At 43.4% G+C, this 20,495-nt stretch overlaps 1 protein-coding gene across 2 annotated transcripts in view; it reads right to left on the bottom strand.

Moving 5' to 3' along the window:
- Nucleotides 1-20,495, bottom strand: part of RELL1 (RELT like 1) — a 72,187-nt gene that overhangs the window by 14,432 nt on the left and 37,260 nt on the right. For both annotated transcript variants that reach the window (XM_027103187.1, XM_027103186.1), the window contains exons 4-6: nt 15,255-15,312; nt 12,596-12,832; nt 9,208-9,346 (exon numbers count right to left, since the gene is read on the bottom strand). In XM_027103187.1, the coding sequence (XP_026958988.1) occupies nt 9,211-9,346; nt 12,596-12,832; nt 15,255-15,312 (431 nt within the window). In that variant the 3' untranslated portion in view covers nt 9,208-9,210. The remainder of the gene's footprint in view (nt 1-9,207; nt 9,347-12,595; nt 12,833-15,254; nt 15,313-20,495) is intronic.

Below are 20,495 nucleotides of genomic sequence, written 5' to 3'. Positions count from 1 at the left end.
CAAGACTGATGGAGAGAAATTAAGAACCTCAGAAAAAATTTATCTGGAAAGAAAAGGTCATCTTTTTCTCTAGACTTTATTGCTTTTTACACAATTCTAATTAGATGAAGCTAGAATTCCATTATGGTGTTATGGTTCCACAGGAGCCACAACAGAGCTTTGATTAGGACGCATATGTGCCTTGTTAAAAAAGGATTCTCTAGAAAAAAGGATCTGGTCCCTTTAAAAATGAGAACCACGTCTTAAGAAACTAGAAGCCTAAACAGATTAACGGACAGTGAACACTAAGACCTCAAAGGACAGGGGATTAAGGAAGGAAGGCTATCTGATTAATAACAATAGTGGCTGACATTTACGGAGTGCTTTCTATGCACCAGGCACTGCAGTGCTAAGCGCTGCAGATTCAGTAACTCAATCTTTTCAAGGACTCCGTGAGTCAACGACAATTCTCATTTTCCTAAGGAGACACTGAGGCTTGCAGGTTCAATAGCTTGCCCAAGGCCACGCCATTAATAATAAGAAAGCAGTGATTCCAGCCCAGGCAGTCCCACCTGGAAGCCACAGTCGCCGCCACACCAGTCACGCGGAGATATCCACCGAGCCATGAGGTCTGCGGCTGTCCTCTGCTCTTTCCTGAATAACGCCAATGGGAAACTGTGCACTCCTTGTAGTTTTGAATTTTCTCACATGAGATTTAGATCTTACTGGGAAGTCTGAAGGTTGCTCTTTCCTGAGTTATAGCTTCACAACAATTTAAATGTGTTCATATATTTAGCAATAATGGGCTTCCCAAGTGACAATAGCTGAACGTTTGTGATTTACCAACCCTTGGGATGGTGAGAATCAGAGCACTTTATTCCAAGTGAAATGTAATTGACATCAAAAGTTATTCTGTATCTGGAAACACAAGGGTTCTCCTGGGAAGGATTTAAATGCAATTCGGCAGTTCCCTCGTAGTCTCAATAAACCTCTGATTCAACGTCTACGCTAGCTACAGGTAGAATAATTTAAGACTCTGAATGGTCCCACCTCTTTCTAATAAGGAAAACAAAACAAGTTAAACGTTGCCTCCTGACTGCCTTGTGAGCAAGTCCAGCTACCTGCATTTAGTAAGCCTCTACCCTAGTGTCAAACAAAACTGCAGCATCTTATAGGTTATGTCTAACCTGCTTCTCTGAGCCTCAGGAAAATTAAGAAACATCAAAAACCATTAATTTTTCACACTTTGATTTGCTAAGTGTTTAAATAGGTCTCACCTGACATAATATTATAATAATAACATCAAGTATTCGGCTATTTAGCACTTGCTAAGCACCAAAGAACAACATCCCTACGAGGTAGGTGGTATTTTAAACCCACTTTACAGATGGAGAAGTTGAGGCATCAGAGACTAAGGAACTTGCCCAAGATTACACAGCTAAAAAGTGCCCGGCCAGGACTTGGGCACAAGGAGTCTGGTTCTAGAACCTATACTGTGGAGCTACTTGCTATAGCATCGTACATCCTTGCAGAAAATAGACAGCTTACAGAAAACAGGGACTACGATTTCCTTAGCTATTTAATGTTAATAGATTCAAAGTCTCGAGTTACAAATGAAGAAAAAGAAAAATCCTGATTATAACTGTTAATTCGCTCTTCTATCTCGTTCTGGGCCAAAATGTCGCCAAAGGCATTTCGCTTTCTGCCTCCCTCGAGCCCCTTAGGTCTGCCTTTTCGTCCTCCGAAGTCTCCGTGAGCCTCCAGGGCTGCAGTCTCTGTGGCAAAAAGGCAGATGTTGCAGCCCTCTTTCCTAAGCCTTGTCAGAGGGCTGGCAGGGCCACCGGGGAGGACAGATAAGCTCCCTGAGGGGTCACCTTCTGGTCAGCACTAGGGAGGTGCCCTGGAGCAGACCCTGCCGAGGGAGATAACTGAGGAGAGGAGACAGCTTTGGTGGCAACTCAAAACAAAACAAAACAAAACCCTCTGGGCCCTCATGTTAGCTAAATTCTGGGAATACTCACAAATATGTTTCAGTCTCTTCTGTACACAGAACAAGGCTGTGGAAGAATAACTCAGAACATCAGTGTTGATGACAGCAAAATATGTTTTTAGGTCCACCCAAAACTCTCAGATTATGTCTGTAAATGTTTCGGGGCTATTCCCAACAACAAAGAACAAACAGGACACACAGCATTTTAAACGTATCCAGCATTTTCACTCCTCATGGCTCAATCAATGTGGGAGCATAAAAAATAGTCCACAGACCTTATCAGTCATCAATTTCAATAAAAAGCAAGGTGCAGACAAGTATCTAAGCTCTCATTCATGGAAGGCCAAAGGAGGGGGCTGTAGACACGTATATATGTTGTTTAAGTAAGTATGTGCATAGAATAATCCTGAAAGGATATAGAGGACACGGACAACCGTGGTCCCCTGTTGGGAAGGGGACTGAGAGATGACATGTGTGTGGTGGGTAGAAGGGGCGTAGACAGGGTGAAGACATTTTTTTTTTCATCCTGCAGCCTTTTATGGTGCTTAAATATTGTATCGTGTTCATGCCTTATTTTTCCATTTTAAAAATGATTCAATTTCAAACACTTGCAATATCCAGGACCTCAGAGACAGTGAAGGGACTGAACTATCAGGAAGCCCAAGTCCAGGCTCTGGAATAAACCATCCGCATGACCTTGAACAACGTACATAATGTCCTAGGGCCTCCTTACTCTAAAACTAGGGGACCAAGGGGGCATGGGGAGAAAAATCACTACGAAAACTAGAACAGAAGCTCCATGAAAGCATGGCCCTTGTCTGTCCCTTTTCCACACTGCTGCATCCCTAAGGTCTGGCACAAAGTAGGGGCCCAACAAATACTTTTAAAAGACGTTAATTGTACTTGAGTTGACCTGAACTAGCCATCACAGCTCCTCTGAGATCTCGAAGTCTATAATCTTAGTCGACTTGTTAGAAAACAGAATAGCTCACAAACCTGGACTGATCCAGGCGCAGCTCTAACAGCCAAAAGACATCAGATGGTCCCCATAGGAGACCAAGCCTGGGGAAGGTTGATAATGTTGAAATGATCACTGCTGTGAGTTACCGGGCTAAACTGAATGCAGATTTTTTTCTTTGTTGAAGCAAAGCTCCCTTGAACTTCAAAGCCACTGAGCATATCGGCCCCAAAGTATGGATTTCTTCCCACCTAAGCCCTCTCCCTCCCCAGCCCAGGGATCTGGGAAAACTTCATCCTTCTGAGCCTGGCTCTTCCACTGTAAACTGGAGAGATGAGATGAGATGATCACCCGTGATCCATCAGGTTGCATTTAAATTTCTGTCCCCCACTCAGCTCTTCTCATCTGCCTGGTTCTACTGCCTACGCTTTGCACAGACAGTGAATGGTCAAGGACAGGCATTAACTTCCCTCCACTTCCATATTTAAGATGGACTCAATGGGACTGGTCTTCCATGTAAGAACAACACAAGTATCAAAGTACTGCTTTTACTCTTTAGAAATGTATTCAGCCATTTCTAAATCAAGCCAGTGGTCCCATCCATGCCTATTTGAGGTGCAGCTTCTGTTTATAAAGGCCAATGAATCCCATTAAGGGGCTTCCATCAAATTTGTGATCCTTTTTCTTAAAAAATATATATGTGTGTGTTTTGCCCTGAAAAAAATATAAGCTATGGAGAAAAATTAACTCGTGATACCTACAGTTTCTCACCATCCTCTCCTTCCATGGAGAGTTAAAAGAACGAGCCATGCAGAGGACTGCGAATAAAGCAACACATCATCAGGGGAGGCCCCCACCGGACCATCACTGCACTGCCTGTCACCAGAGTTCAAAAGCAAAGAGGAGAAAAGCTTGCCTTTCCTCACTGTTAGAGGAGGAAATGAAAAGGCCCCGAAGATCTGGAGAGCTGACCTCGTGCCCGGCAGTGGTCCTGAGGAGGGAGGGAGGGTGATCCATGAGTCTTGGCAAAAAGGAGACTTTTATCCCAGAGCAAAGCCCCAGCCCAGCAGTAGCACGGTGAGGTGAAGAAAATTCAGTCCACACTAGCTCTTAATATAACCCCTCCTCTGATCTGTATAATAAAAAGAACTTAAGTTGCAACACTTTTCAATTGCCTTGTTACTAATTCTGATTCCACTTCCAGTAAGAGGGCCATGTTATTTCTAAGGCCCTCTTAACACACACAAGAAAATGGCCCAAATTCCTAAGGGACTTGCCAAATATCTATTTCTGAGATGTCATCAGACTCCAAAGCTCTAATGTTCTTAAGAAGGAAAAAGTGAGTTACAGTATCTAAAAGTGATGCTTGAGGAATGGGCTAATAACTAACTAGGACCCCTGAGAATGGGATGGAAATTATTGATAGTAGTGAATAGTGAGTTAGTGAATACTAACTCTGTGCCAAAGCCTGATTTAAGAACTGTACACATGTATTATGTCATTTACATCCACCACTACACCCTACACCACTTTAAAGATGAAGAACCTGAGGCTTGGAGAGGTTAAGTAACTTGCTGAAAACAACTGGTAGTTAGTGGCACAGTTAAAATTAAACCTAAGCAGTTTAAAACTCAGCTCTTAATCACTAAACTAAATGACCGATATAAGAATTAATAGAATAGCTTCAATAATAAAACGATTTAAAACAGAGATATCTAATACGATGAATTTCTGTTTTGATAAAAAAATATTTTCTGTAAACTTACCAAATCAACGTTTTCAATAAGATACTACCATAAACTGGAAAGGGGGGTAGATACTTCAGAAACATGTGCGAGAGAATGCTTACGATGGCATCATTTTTAAAAAGCAAAAGCCCAATGATAATGAAGACAAGGCAGTGGCATTTGGAGGCTGAAAGCAATTTGATTTATTTAACTTTGAAGAACAAAAGCTTATTCTTCTAAGAAGAAATCAAAACACATTTTCTGTGGAAAAAAGAAACCATTTTAACTGCATTGTCAAAATAAATCAGGCAGAGTGCAAGTCAGATCTAGCTACAAAAAAGAACTCAGGCAAAGGAAACAGGGGGGAAATAATAAAGGGGGGAAGAAATGCCAAACAGCAGATTTTGTTTTTTAAAAAGAGAAGGAGAAAGAGAGAGAAATCCTAAGTCTAGTTGGTGGTATCAGACACTGAATTTTCTTTTTTTTAAAGAAGGAAACCTAACCAATGAGTAGATATGCATTTGCATTTGAATATTTGAATCAGTTCTATATTAAAACAAGGCATTCCAGTAAAATAGCTTGGCCAAAAATTCAAATTTAAACAAAAATATTTTTCAGGAAAAAAACACAACTCTAAAACCTGTATTAGACAGTACAAAAGGTATATAACACTCCTGTCTTATTGTATCTTCCTATTGCAGATCTTCCTATTCAGCTCAGAACCAGAGATCTTCTGGGCCTAGAAGGAAAAACTTCAGGATCTCTCTTGTTGGAAAATCAAGTCACATTAAATCGCCCAAACATACTCTTTCGGAGGATGAGAAATATTAAGAAACCAAGCAAGAAAAATTTTCATAAGTACATACATAGTTTTGAGTGTCAGTGAATAGTCCTTTCCCTCCTTTCGCAGAGTCCATTCTCTGTTGGGCTCATCAGACATCATCACTCAGCAGGTCCTAACCTCAGCAGGCTCTAACCACAGGACCTGTTTTTCCTTGGACCCGGCTGAGTGGTGAAGTCTGGGACTCCGGGAGCCAGACTGCCTGGGTTGGGCTCTAAACTCTACCACATTCTTGATGGTAACTCTAAACAAGTTGCCTCAACTCTCTCTGCTTAAACTGGCACCTACTTATTGCTGTTGTGAGGATTAAATCAGTTAATACATGGAATATGCCTTCTAAAGCATGCCCGGTACATAGTAGATACTCAATACGCAGTACGTCTTATAATTAAATTAGTCCATCGGCATTTGTGACATTATTCTCTCTACTTTTGAGTCTGTTTGAAATTTTCCACAATAAAAATTATTTTTTTAATTCCAAAATTAATTACAATTATGTTGAAGGCTCGGAAAACACACCCCCTTTCTGAGGTCACTCGTGCTCGTTGCACCTTTGGACGGCACAGCACCACTGAGAGCCAATGACAGGCCAGATGCTCTCCTGGCACTCGCCTTCAATCGATGGATTTAATATCCTATTTCACATTCAAGGAAACCTGGAGTAAGGGCAGTTAAGGACAATTTCCAAGCGGCGAAGCTATGATGAGAGCCCAGGTCTTCTAATCAAATCCAATGCTCTTTCACAAAATCCCGGTAAGAAGATTGCGTGCTTTGCAGAGAGTATCAAGTTGTAAACCAGTCAGATGTGGTCAGGATTTTCAGATGACTGGATCAAATCCAGATACGGACAGAATTTGGACCAAGAAAACTACCTGAGCAATCCTAATTCTTTTAACCTTCCCAGACCTTGAGTGCCTCCCTCCGGGCACGGCACTTTAGCAAGGCTGGAATCTGGCTGAGCCTAACCCAGGATCACCTTGCGCTTCCTGCCCGAGGGCAAGCAGTGTCTTCTTACCCACCTCTGCTCTGTCTCTCAGCACACTGCCAGGTTGATGACTCATATGCAGAACTGTCATTACAGCTCATGCTTTCTCTTTCTTTGCAGCTAAACTGGCCGGGCCTTCCTCACCTTAGACTTGAATAGCCACATACTTCTCGTCCCAGAAGCCAAGTCCTCGTGACTTCAATCAGAATGTTTCTCTAATTTACCAAAGTCACTCAGGATTCCAATTCTGACATCTAAGGTACCATCTACTCTGTGGGTAATACTTTCTGCAATGATGGAAAATGTCTGTATCTGGCAGACCCTAGTCATCTATGGCTACTGAACACTTGAAATGTGACTAGTGCAATTGCAGAATGAAACTTTTAATTTTAATTAATTTAAATTTAAGTAGCCACAGGTGACTAGTGGCTACCATATTAGACCACCAGGTTCCAGATCATTGGTGGAGATGTTCCTCATTCATGGATCTAGGGCTGCCCCTTCATGAGCACCCCAGGATGGCAGAAGAGTGCAGCTGGTCTTACAGTCACAGGCCTCAGTTCATATCAGCTCCTCTTTCCAGTCATGTGATCCATAACATGTAATTTACCCTTTCCGTGCACTGGTTTCCTCATCTATAAAGCTGGGGTAATAGTATCCATCCCATTAGGAGATGTTTATAATGGTGACATGCGAGACACATCTCAGTACAACACCCAGAAGACTAGAATACTGAATTGACATTAGCTGCTTTTATGATCATCATCCTCTTCGTTTTCCTAAATTCCTCTGGGTTCCCTTCCCAAGGCACCAGTAACTGGCTGAGAAGCCAAAGACAGACTTTTCTGCTCCATGTCTCGTCTTTAAAGAAAGCCTCTGTTGGGTTCCTCAACTCAGGGGAAGCGGCCAGATCTTCCCAAGGGCGAAATGGCAAGAACCAGTGCTGGAAAGCTATCAGAGCCCCTACGTCTTACAGAATTCAGGAGCACAACTCTTCCAGATGACTTCTGTTTTGGTTTTTTTGTTTTGTTTTTTTGTTTTTGCAGTACACGGGCCTCTCACTGTTGTGGCCTCTCTCGTTGCGGAGCACAGGCTCCGGAAGCGCAGGCTCAGCGGCCATGGCTCACGGGCGCAGCCGCTCCGCGGCATGTGGGATCTTCCCAGACCGGGGAACGAACCTGTGTCCCCTGCATCGGCAGGCGGACTCTCAACCACTGCGCCACCAGGGAAGCCCCCAGATGACTTCTGGATCATCCTCAACCCCTCTGAGCCCAGGCAGGTTATCAGAAGCTTCACTCAAAAGCCCCTTCTCCGCCAAACTGGCCACTTAAAATAATCAGTAGCACTAACTGGGCATTTCCTATCTGCCAGGTCCTGGGCTTCCCATGTTATTTCCCTGATATCGCATTGCCATCCCTCAAGGCAAGCAGCATCATTTTTATTTCTCGGTGAGGAAAGTGAGGCATAAAAAAGCCCAAGCACCTTGTCCAGGTCTCAGGGCTAGTGAGTGGGGAACGGGAACCTGAACCAGGCAGCCTGACTCCAAGGCTCAGGTTCAACCTTGCTGTTTCCCTGTACCTTCTAGGACCTGGCTATTCCTCCCCCCCTTACCCCCCCTCCCCCTCCCTTTGGAAGTGGAACCTCTTCTGCCTTAGCATTCAGGCTCTGACCGTTCCATTGGAGACTTTGGAGCTGGTCACTCCTGAGTCCTCACACTCATCCTTTTACATATAATAAGTAACATGAAAGGGATGAATGGGACTCAAGCCAGAACAGAAAGCAAAGAAGATAAAGGCTAAGCCAATATCAAATTATCACAGGCTTTTTTTTTTAAGTAATATCTCCCAAAGTTAAAACTGCCAAGCCAAGAAGCATTCACGTTTGCTTTTGAATTGCTTCAAAATATTTGGTAGAAGGAGTAATACTTCTACTGGGGGTATTTTAGAACTGTGACACATCAAACAAAACTGGTTTCCAACTCAAAGGAAAAAAGCATTGCTTTGCTTGCTCAAGCCTTTTTCGAATCACAGTTTACCTAGAAATGGCGACAAGATTATATTTCATTCGGCCTGCGTGGTCATTTAAAGGATTTTTAACAGGCCGCCAACATTTAAAAACCTGTTGATTTCACCTGTAGGGGCTTCCCTGGTGGCGCAGTGGTTGAGAGTCCGCCTGACGATGCAGGGGACACGGGTTCGTGCCCCGGTCCGGGAAGATCCCACATGCCGTGGAGCGGCTGGGCCCGTGAGCCATGGCCGCTGAGCCTGCGCGTCCGGAGCCTGTGCTCCGCAACGGGAGAGGCCACAACAGTGAGAGGCCCGCGTACCGCTAAAAAAAAAAAAGTCTAGATTTCCACCTTTTTTGCCTAAGATCTAGCCACACTAAGTGCTTCCTGCCTTGTGGTAATGCAAACCCTAACAGATGGGTTATGTGATTTCTAGTTTGCTCCAGTCCCCACCACTCCACATTACCCCCTAAGTAATCCTCCCCACTCATTATTATATAGGCCAGGTCCCTGGAGGCACCTGTGTTGATGGGCTCTTCACAAAAAGCTCTGGGCAGACAAGTAATGGTGTTCCGACCCCTACAGCCTTACCAGCTCCAGGAAAGTACTTCTCATTTCCCTGCCAAGTCACTCCCGTATTACCACAGACTCCAGGGAGGCTCTGGGCACCTTCTCCCTGCCATGTACCACCCACCCCCAATGTCACCACAACTTCAACTTACCTGCTACTCTGTGCCACTTCGCTCTCTCTTCAGGGGTGTCATAGACACCTCCCCATTGACGCTGTCGGTCCCACTAACTGACATTAAACTTCTCCGCTCCTTCTGATTTGACTTGTGTTCCACTTTCGTAACTCTAAACCTGAGTGGGGGAAAGAGGAGATGTGACGGGTTTTGCTTTTCCACTGAACAAGAATCATGAATGAAGTAAAAATCATCCACCTGGAGGATCCCAAACTCAGCCAGAAGTTAGGACAGCAATGAAAATCACCATATTCACATACACACATGACTATATATAAAATAGATAACCAACAAGAACCTACTATATAGCGCAGGGAACTATACTCAATATTTTGTAACAACCTATAAGGGAAAAGAATCTGAAAAAGAATATATATATATATGTATTAATATATACGTATTATATTAATATATATATAGCTGAATCACTGTGCTGTACACCTGAAATTAACATGACATTGTAAATCAACTATACTTCAATAAAAACTTTTTTAAAAGGAAAAGAAGGGCTTCCCTGGTGGCGCAGTGCTTGAGAGTCCGCCTGCCGATGCAGGGGACATGGGTTCACGCCCGGGTCCGGGAAGATCCCACATGCCGCGGAGCGGCTGGGCCCGTGAGCCATGGCCGCTGGGCCTGTGCATCCGAGGCCACAACAGTGAGAGGCCCGCGTACCACAAAAAAAAAAAAAAAGAAAAGAAAACCACCATATTCAACAGGAGGAACCGTCCTGCCAAAGCTCCCAGCCGATGTTCACTCAACACATCAGACTCTGCTGCACAGTTTACAGAGCATGGGAAATGCACTAAGAAACACGGGTACTCAAATATGAAACAGCCTCAGAGCTGTGGTTTCTAACAAGGACCTGGGCTTAAACATCAGCTGTTTTAACAACAGAAGGCTGGATAAAAGCCTGACCAGTTTGCAAATCTGATGTTCACTAGGGAACTGTCTTCTCAAATTTCACCCAGCAGAGGGTCTACCTCTATAAACGGGGCCCCAGACACACATTTATCAGCTTCAGTCGGGTGGCAGAGTTTTTGTGTCTGCATGAGTTTTGTCTGGGTTTTTTTGTTTCTGTTTTTGAAGCAAATTTCGGTTTTCATTAAGGGTTAAGGAATTTAAGAAAGAGATTTTCCTTAAGAATTAAGAGAGAAGTTAAAGAAATGTACTCAGTTGGACGGCTTTTCTCGTCCATCACCATCAAAACCCTAAAATCTTTCGCAGCAGTTTCTCTCTAGTCTTGGTCTTCATTTCCCTCAAAACCATCTAAAATAAATTCTCCTTGTTTGTCCAAAATGAGCTCACCCACCAGAAGGAGGAAGGAGACTCTGAAGCAGTGAACGGAGGATCAGGAAAAAAGTTGTCACCACAAACCTATTCGGTCAAACTTTAAGACCCTCTTTCAGCAACACTTGCTGAAAAGCAGCCTGTAATCACTCAGCAGTCATAGTATTTATTCTATCTCCAAGACGGAGAGTTGGATTGGGGGCGTTTAAAAAAGCCATGTTGAATCTGAGTTGAAAGTTTCAGCAGATTTTTTTTTAAAGCAAACAAAATACACTTTGTCCAAACAAGTTACAGGTTCTCACCGCATTCCACATTCATAAGTTCCCATGACTCTGCTCTGAATAAAACAGTGTGGTCATGAGTTGCACTGTTTTGTTATAAGTGGCAAAGAGCCAAGGAGTCTTCTCCTTGTTGCTTGTGCAACACATGATGAAACTCAATGGAATTCAAATAACAGTAATAATAATAGCCAACAATTCTTGAGTATATAATAAGCACCACAAACTGGTCTAAGACCTATACCTGAGTCACCTTATTTAGTCTTCACAGCAACCCGATAAGGTGAGTGCTACTGTCATCCCCATTTTATAGAGGGGAAAACTGGGGCACAGAGAGAAGTAACAGTTTGTAAGTAGTGGTGTCAGGAGTCAAATGAGGGTGACTCAGTGAGTCCAGGCTACTCTTCCCAGAGTTTGTCAGTAAGGAGAGAAGGATCATGTAGGCAACACTGTCAGCTTTTGCTCAGGGCTTCCCCAGTCTGGTGCCAGCAGGCATGCTCTCGACCATTACTCTCTACTGCCTTTGCACGTGCAGCACGAGCCTTGCAGTTCCTGCAGGAGGCTCAAAATCAACCAAAAATGCTCTGCATACCGTATCGTCAAATTGTTTATCACTTGAACTGCAAGATCTCCGCATCACATATGGGTCACAGGTAAATGGAACTTTAGGACTGGGAAAGGAGGAGGTGAAGTAAAAGCGAGCAGTCCCAGGGGTCCACGTGGATCTTACCCGGCAGAGGCTGGAGAGCAGTGGACCAGGCTCCATCTCTTCCCTTCTTCCTGGCCGTCGTTACCTACCTCCCTGGCCATTAGGTGTGGCCAAGTGATTGAGTTCCAGACAGAGGAATGTGAGCAAGACTGAAATGTGCCACTTCAGGCCCATCTCCTGAAAACCCTCTTGTGAACAATGCTCTGCGTACTTTCTCCTGCTAGCAAATCCAGCAGAGGCCCAAGATGGAAAGGACCCAGGGCTCTGGGTGACTGCTTCAAGAGCCACCACTGATCTTTCGATTTCCACAAGTGAAATACAAATTTACATTCTCTAACAGTTGAGATTTGGGCTTTATCTATTAGAGCAAGTGTGATGGTTAATTTTATGAGTCAACTTGACCAGGCTAAGGACTGCCCAGAGAGTTGGTAAAACATTGTTTCTGGGTGTGTCTGTGAGGACGTTTGCAGAAGAGATTAGCCTTTGAATTGGTAGATTGAGTAAAGATCACCCTCACCGATGAGAATGGGCATCATCCAATCCCTTGAGGGCCTGAACAGAACTAAAAGGCAACGGGAGACTGAATTTGCTCTTTTTACTTGAGCTGACACATCCCTCTTCTTTTGCCATAAGACATGAGCATTCCTGGTTTCTAGGCCTTCAGACTGGGACCAGGACTAATACCACCGGCTCCCCTGGTTCTCAGGCCTTTGGACTTGGACTGAATTACCACCAGCTTTCCTGTCTTCTTGGCCTCCATAATCGTGTGAGTTAATTCCCATAATAAATCTCTTACATGTGTGTCTGTGTGTATATATATATATCTTATTGAGTCTGCTTCTCTGTAGAACCCTAATACAGCAAGTAATTAGTTACCTTAATTAATACAAGTCACACCTGATCTTGCAATAGCCACCTCTTAGAATTCTTCTGCTGTTGGAAAAATACAGGACTCAGACCAGAAAACATCAAAGAAGCCCAGAGATAGGACCTGAGCCAGGCTCAGGAGAACACACTCTACATTTAACGGGTGTACAAATCCACACAGCGCAGCAACTGTGTTACACAAACCCAAAGCACCCCCAGGACTCACCTGCCCACAGAGAGGACAGTAACTTCTCCTTGGCGCCTTGAGCGGCCCTCTTTGGCCTTGTTGGTGGGTTTTATGAAGTGCCATCGCTTGTGCCTACATCGATGACACACGTCCCGCTCGACAGCGCCACCCACTGTGTGCAGATGGTGGCCGCAGATGTGCTTCCCTGGGGTGCCACCTGGCGACAAGGGCCCGGGGCTCACAGGTGGGCTCCCAGGAGTGCTAGGGGTCGCCGGGCTAAGGTGGGAAAAAAAAAAAGGAAAAGGTCGAACTGGTTATTAAAAGAAATACCAGCTAAGGCATTCTCTCCCCCTGCAATATAAGAAGTAGGTTTAAATCAAAAGAAAATAAATGCCTCTTCCAATTATACAAATGGGCTTCGTGAACTGATCTCAGGCAGCAGGTACTCAGCTCTTATGACTAGACAATGACAGTTCGTTTTAAACAGTAACAGTGTGATTTATCACTTCCAGTATGGAATTAACTGGCCGGAAATAAACCACTGCTTCTAATGATGATGCACTGTTTGTCTTTCAAGTATTAGGTCTCTTTCCAAATGGCTGATCTCCCTTTGCATGCAGTCTAATTTCAAGTAAACTAATTCCTCACACATACCCAAGTTCCTCCTAGATCTCTAAGCTAAGAGATGCCCCGAATATATGTGCCCTGGAGGAGAGAAAAACTTAAATTCCAATCAAATTATCGGATGACTTAAGATAGAATATTTGATCCAATCTGACTATTGTGTCAAAGGAAGAAAGCTTTTAGGTCAAGACATCAAAAGTGATGCTCAAGACAGATGTTGATCATAGTAATAACAAAAATAGCTAACACTTAGCAGTCTACGCGCTTGATATATATTAATTCCACTGATCTTTACAAAACCTTGAGGTAGGTATTATTAGTTTCCTCACTTTAGAAACTAGGACACTGAGCCTCAGAGCAGTTAAGTAACTTACCCAAGGTCACACAGCTAGTAAGCGACAGCTGAGATCCAAATCTAGAAAGACTAAATCTAGAAACCATGATCTTAACCATCATGCTACAGTGCTTCAGAAACAGGGGAGATCACTCTGATAACCTGGAAGAAACCCAGCCGTACCATCCAAAATATAAAAAGCAGAAGTATATATAGGTCAGATGCTGGCTGCTTTCAAAAGGCACGTGTCAAGGCTCTGGTCCACTAGGAAAGGAGGAAATAAGACAGGACAGGGCCAGCCCAACCAGGAATCAGTCCTCTGACCTGGTGTAGGTGGGGTGGGCAGGGCAGCACATAACAGCAGAACCTGACTCCTGAGACTGGGCTGAGAGCCCAAAAGGCATACAGAAGTCTCATGACAGCATAAGCCAGCCTTTATGCTGCTGGTAACCAGCCCACTTGCCCACTTCAAAAGTAGACAAAAAAATTTAACAACATTCATTCAACAAACGTTTATCTAGTACACGCTGCGCACAAAACCCAATGACAGGGACTATAGGATGCCCTAAGATGACTGAGGCAAAGATTCGATGAGGTGACATGGTCCTAACACAAGGAGTCTGTGGTCAGGGCTGGAGTGTGGCGGAAACCACAGCTCGTATGTTTCTATAAACTACACCACCAGAGCTCCTTTCACTGGCCTTCTGGCACTAAGTCACCTCGCTAAAATGCAGATCTAACGTGGCCAGTTTGACAAACATGTATGAAATAGCTAAGATGCGCTGGGTGTACCACCCACAGAGTAAGCAGGAAAAGATCCAAACTCCTTGCCATGTCACTCAAACCCAACTTGCCTTCCTGGCCTTTCTTGCTTCTGTCCATAGCATGAACTCGGGCCACCCCAGACTGAACGTTACCCAGAGGCATCCCACACTTTCACTCTCCCGGGCCTTTTGTCCTGGACTTTCTCTGCCTACAAGCAGCCCCTGCTTCTTGTCTCCACTCCCCACTAGACTTCGTCCTCCATGGCAAGGATCTGTGAAGGCCCGGCTCCAGCATCATGCCCAGCACACAGCAGGCACTCAATAAATGCTCCATGAAGCATGAAAACTTACATAGAAATACAGTTACCTGTAATTAATTAGGAAGGACTATGATACTCAACCACCATAACCTAAAACTGGTAATACAAGAACAGAACTTAGCAGGTGCCCCCAAACCAGCCTGGTTTTTCGTTTAATCATCATTGTTCATAGAGGTCTTTCGATGCCCGAGGTATTCGGTATTCCTCATAATATTCCAATTAAGTTGGTACAGTGGTTATCTCCAGTTTATAGATGATGGAACTTGAGCTCAGGGTGCTCAGTTAAGTTGTCAGAGAAGAGGGGATCCAGAAGTGGTGGAGGTAACACTCACCCAGGTCCCCAGCTCCAGGGCTACTCTTCCCTCTCAACACCGTTCTCTAATGCAGCCCTTCTCAGCCAGGGGCGACTTCGCCCCCAGGGTACATTGACAGTGTGTGGAGGCGTTGGTTCTGGGATGTCACACAGCAGGAGAAAGGGACAATGGCATCCAGTAAGTGGAGGCCAGGAATGCTGTTAAATGTCCTACAATGCACAGGACAGTTCCTCACAGCAAAGAATTCCCTGGCCCAAATGTCAATAGTGCCAAAGTACAGAAACCTGCTCTAGCGGATAACTGAAAATGAAAGCCCCATAAAATCAGGGGAAAAGCACTCACCTTTCAGGATCATACAGGTTGTTATCTGCTACCATTGCCTTTAAAACATCAGCATTTGCTAAGGAAAAAAAAGAAGGTCAAGAATTAAAATGGGGGACTTCCCTGGTTGCGCAGTGGTTAAGAATCCGCCTGCCAATGCAGGGGACATGGGTTCGAGCCCTGGTCCGGGAAGATCCCACATGCCACGGAGCAGCTAAGCCTGTGAGCCACAACTACTGAGCCTGCGCTCTAGAGCCCGCAAGCCACAACTACTGAAGCCCGTGTGCCACAACTACTGAACCTCGCATGCCTAGAGCCCGTGCCCCACAACAAGAGAAGCCACCGCAATGAGAAGCCCACGCACCACAACAAAGAGTAGCCTCTGCTCACTGCAACTAGAGAAAGCCCGCTTGCAGCAACGAAGACCCAACACAGCCAAAAACTAATTAATTAATTAATTTAAAAAAAGAATTAAAATGGAATCAATCATATGAGTGATCATAGAATTATCATATCAGAAAAACTGTTTGGAAAACACCTAATTGATTTCCTTCAGCTCACAAATGAGGCCCTGGGGCCCTGGAGAAGGGAGGGTCTTTCCCAAGAAAAACCCAGATGTGGCACCATCTGCCAATACTTTTCACCACGCAGGAATTTAGGGAGAGTGACAGAGAATCTATGCAAAGGAAAGCAGATCTACCACAGAGCTTTGTTTCCTACACGTCATTAGCAATATAACATAGAAGCCATATCTTTCTCCCCTTCTCAAACCAAAAGGAAACTGAATTTAACTCACTTTGCTAAATATGTCATAAAATGTATGTCTCAAGAGACCTGTATTTTAATAACTTATACATGCTCAACAAATTAGCCCTAAATTCTGGATACCCATGTAGTATCAAGTCTATCCCACATAGAATCAGGGATGAGAAAGGATTAATTTTCTAGGTGGGCCATTCAGACCATACAAGACCTTAACTCTAGCCAGATAGCTTTAAATTTCAAATGTTGGTCACATCCATCAGTTAAATTAGACTTCTAATGTTAACTTTTTTTAAAAAAAATCCAAATTTGTAGGGGGTGCCTAGGCTGTCCACTAAAGCAAATTGAATCTAAGCTTCTTGGGTGCCTACCCCACCGCCATGCACAGACACACATGTTCTTTTCGTCTTTTGTAGGGTGAAAAGTCTTAAGGATAAAAGACTGAAGTGAATGGTCAAGTTTCTCTTGGGTATTTCCGGGCAAGGCCAGATGTGATGACCGACTCCTGACCCATTCCCATTGATTTTTAAAGCACTGTCCTCAGGATTAAACACACCAAATTCCCCAGAGACAATGAAACAATTTAAAAATCACTATTTACCATGTGAGCCAACACCAACATTTATCATCTCAGATGAAATCCGAGAGGAGGAAAATTAACTCTATTTTCAACACTGCTGCTTTTAAGTGCTAATAGCTAAAGATGTATCCAGTGTTTCAACTTGTTTTCATTATTGCTCCACCCAGAAGCCTTTTTTTACATTTTTTTCCTAATCACCCTCCCATGAAACTATAATACTGCAGATATACACGTTTATGTACTATACGCATATCTGTGTTTTACATATAAAATCGTAAGGGGGTTTTGCCCCCTAAAATCTAATTTTCTCCCCTTCACAACCCTTGCAAATGTATGGGGTTTCTGAAGACATATTGATGGAGCATACCATCCTTTTCAAAAAGAAATATTTTCTTTGCCTTTCATGACTATCTGTGAAGATGCACAAATGCATGTCCAAACACAAGGTTTGATCTAAATAAGACTCTTATCATTACAAAAACAGTGCTGAAATGGATCAGCAGTATCTTTTCCCACGTGACAAAAAGGGCACATTACCCTCTGTAAGACAAATTTAAGTACAGTCTCATCATTTTCCCTTTAACTAATACTGAGAATTCAGAACAATAATTTTCTTTCAGATAAAGAGTTTAGGGAAAACACAATAATTTGCCAGTTGAGATTTATATTCTGCCATTATTTACTAAACTTCAAAACTATAAACAGAAAAGAGGGAAAAATAACAACAAAAAAGGTATGAAAACAAAGATAACACTAATAGCATTCACTTATAAGAATGAGCTTTTCATAAACAGAAGTTTAAATAGTCACCTGAGAAAATTAATTAATCAAAATGATGACCTCTGTTAGAAACATCAGATGATAAAATGCTGCCAGAGAGATTATGACAATATATTAAAATCATTACTAAAACTTGTTTTTATGGGCTTGTGTTGTTTCTCATGTATTCATGTATTCCTGTATCTTGCCCTTATTTCTTAGAAACAATAGTAAACAACCCCTTTGTTTGCTATGGGTGATGCTTTAAGACTCAAGTTTTGATCATTCATACCCATTGAGGGTGGGTGTGTGAGACCAACACACACATACACATGCACATACGTCCTTGTCTCTAGTCTACCCTGCAATCCATACCAGGGAGTAAATCTCAGTAAACTAACCCTTGGGAACATTTTTGGTTTCCTGTGATGAGAAAACTCTAACAGAACACCACCATTAGCACATAAACCCATGCTTTAATTTGGCTGTAAAAGAGCAATAATCCAATTAAGTTCTAATGAATATATTTCTCCTCCTTGTGATTACTCATAACTCCAAAACGCTGCAAAAGATGGTTTCCCCTACAGTTGTCAACATTCTGTCCAACTATTCTTCCCTTCATGGGCATCCAAAGGATGGGAGGAGTCAGTTATAGGGCAAGCAAAGCCGGTCAAGAACAGGGGAAATTTTCCAGTGGGCAGTAATTTCCAGAAACTGCTTCCTCTCTTCTTTCCTGAATTTCTGCCTGATAATATGCATAAACCAGTCAAAATCAGACAAGAAAAATGCCTTGTCTTCTCTCCCACTATTACTCTTTTCAAAGTTTTCCCTTACATTCAAGGCAAGATCCTGGTATGTACCAGTCACTGGCTAAAAGCTTTACAGACCCCATCATGTTTGATTCTCCCCAAGAGTGGGCAGAGTTATCATCCCCATTTTAAAGATAGACACTGAGGCCTAAAGACTGAAACTGACTGGCCAGAGTCCCACAGCTAGAAACAGAGCTAGAAACAGACCTAGATTCAAACCCTGGTCTATCTGACTCTGGGGTGGGTGCTTTTCACCCCGACCTACTCCTTCAATGTCCAAGTCTCTATCTAAATGATGAGTAGTTTAACAGTTCACAGGATGTCTGCGTAACCATTATAGCAAGTTCCAGAGATCTACTCAGTAATGATGGTAGTTTATGAAGGAATCCTTTTTGCCACCACACAAATTGAGCCCCAAGGTAAGAATGTCACCAAGGGATCCCTCTCTCTGCCTAGTGTGAATAACCATAACCAGGGCGCTTGGAGAGTAATCGCAATGCTCTGAATTTTTGCTGTTTTCAGACAGTGTCAGGGCCTGGCAGAGAAGCTCAGCTACGGAGTTGCAGGTACTTTCCAAACTTCCATACAGTGGAGCTGCAGGTACTTTCCAAACTTCCAAACAGAGGCCACTGAATTGAAGACCCAAACGCTCTTCAATTCAGCTCTACTTAGAAAGGATTAGGGGGAAAATAATCAGTCTGCAGGCCAGCCAATAAATTCATCCTTCAAGAGCTATTTATCTAAACAAGACTTGATTTGCAACATTCAAGACATGATAGGTTTAAACCATAAACAAGAAGGTCACCATGAGTACAGGTGAAATATTATCCCATTAGCCAAATTAAAAATGCAAAGCAGAAGATGGGTCATATATCGTGACTGCAAATGTTTTAAAATATGTAAATATAGGCAAAGAAAACATAAATAAACATGGAAAAATGGTAATGGCTTGTACTCAATTTTATTCCTTTTTTCTTCAATGTTTAAAGAAAAATTATGTTATAGTGTGCTGATAATTTTTTTTAAATAGTTAAATTAACCTCAACAGGGAGGTCTTAATTGATATTAAGTTCAGAGTCTGTTAATGACAAAGAAAAGAAAAATACATTTTGTTCTATAGAGAATTTAAGTCTCAAAGGCAAACTAAAAAAGCTAGGTTATCAACTGGTAAGAGACCCAAGTATGTATCTAATCCCCCAGCTGCTGTTTTGGCACAGGCTGGAAGCTAGAGAGGGCCACGGCTGGAAGAGGGGTGTCCAGTGAGATCAGATATCTCCTGGTGGCCAAGGAGAACCAAGGCCACACAAAGGATCAGAGCCCCCAGCCTTCCTCACAGGTCACTTGAGAAATCACAGGCAGACAGATGAAGGCCCTGACAGGGAAGAGGGTAAAGAATAAGAAAGACAGAAGGGAAAGAACAGGGGAGCAGAGGAGAAAGAATGAAATCAGTGCCTTGGTATTATTCCAACATACCTACTGGTAATCAAGGCAGCAGAAACCAAAAGGCTACTTTCTGAAAGGAAAAGGACATAATTAAAAAAGAAAAGAACAGCCCTATAGTCTGTGAGTGTGGAAGGTGAGGAAATTATATAGTCTGCTTGCTCCAAGGACCCAAAGGCTTCTCGTCTGCTGTAATTAGGAGAAGGGGCCCACTGCTGGCACCATCCTGCCACATGCTGGCTGTGTGACCTTGGGTAATTTTCTTACCCTCTGGGCCTCTGTTTCTTCATCTGCAAAATGGGGTGATAACAGGATCTACCTCATAAGGTAGTTTGGAGAATTTAATGAGTTAATGTTTAAGAGTTCTATAAAACACCCCAGCTGTATGCGTTGTCTCTTTGAAAGGAGGAAGTTTATCATCCGTCTTTCCTGCTACCACAAAAGAGGCAGTGACAGCACGTGGGTAAGTATAGACTCTGACGTCAGATGCTAGAGTTCAAATCTCAGGTCTGCTACTTGCAGCAGGGTGACATTGGCAAGTTAGTTAAGTGCTGTGGGCCTCAGTTTCTCAACTGTAAATTGGGAACGAAGTATCTGAATCACAGGGTTCCCAGAAAGCCCCTAGAACGAGCCTGGCGCATAGCAAGCACTCAGTGTCTACTATGAAGTTATACACGAGAACTGCAGCCCCCGGCAAAGTTTTCACAGCTGACTTATTTCAACCAGTTCACCTGTCAGTAACCCCCTCATGCAGCACTCACTAACTCAGCAACCGTTCCAGCTCTCAGAAGCCCAGGTCCCAAATGCCTCCAAGCTCCCCAAAGCCCTGAAGGCAGTTTCGAAAGCACAAGGTACAGGAGCAACCTTACCCTGTGCGATTTTGTCATGGCTGGAGCTTCTATGCCAAGAATG

Source organism: Aethalodelphis obliquidens, unplaced genomic scaffold (genome assembly GCF_003676395.1).
Source record: "Aethalodelphis obliquidens isolate GAN/ISIS:26980383/991018 unplaced genomic scaffold, ASM367639v1 scaffold6, whole genome shotgun sequence".
NCBI lineage: Eukaryota > Metazoa > Chordata > Mammalia > Artiodactyla > Delphinidae > Aethalodelphis > Aethalodelphis obliquidens.
Note: the sequence above shows the minus strand (reverse complement) of the source record. Positions and strands in the feature narration are given on the sequence as shown.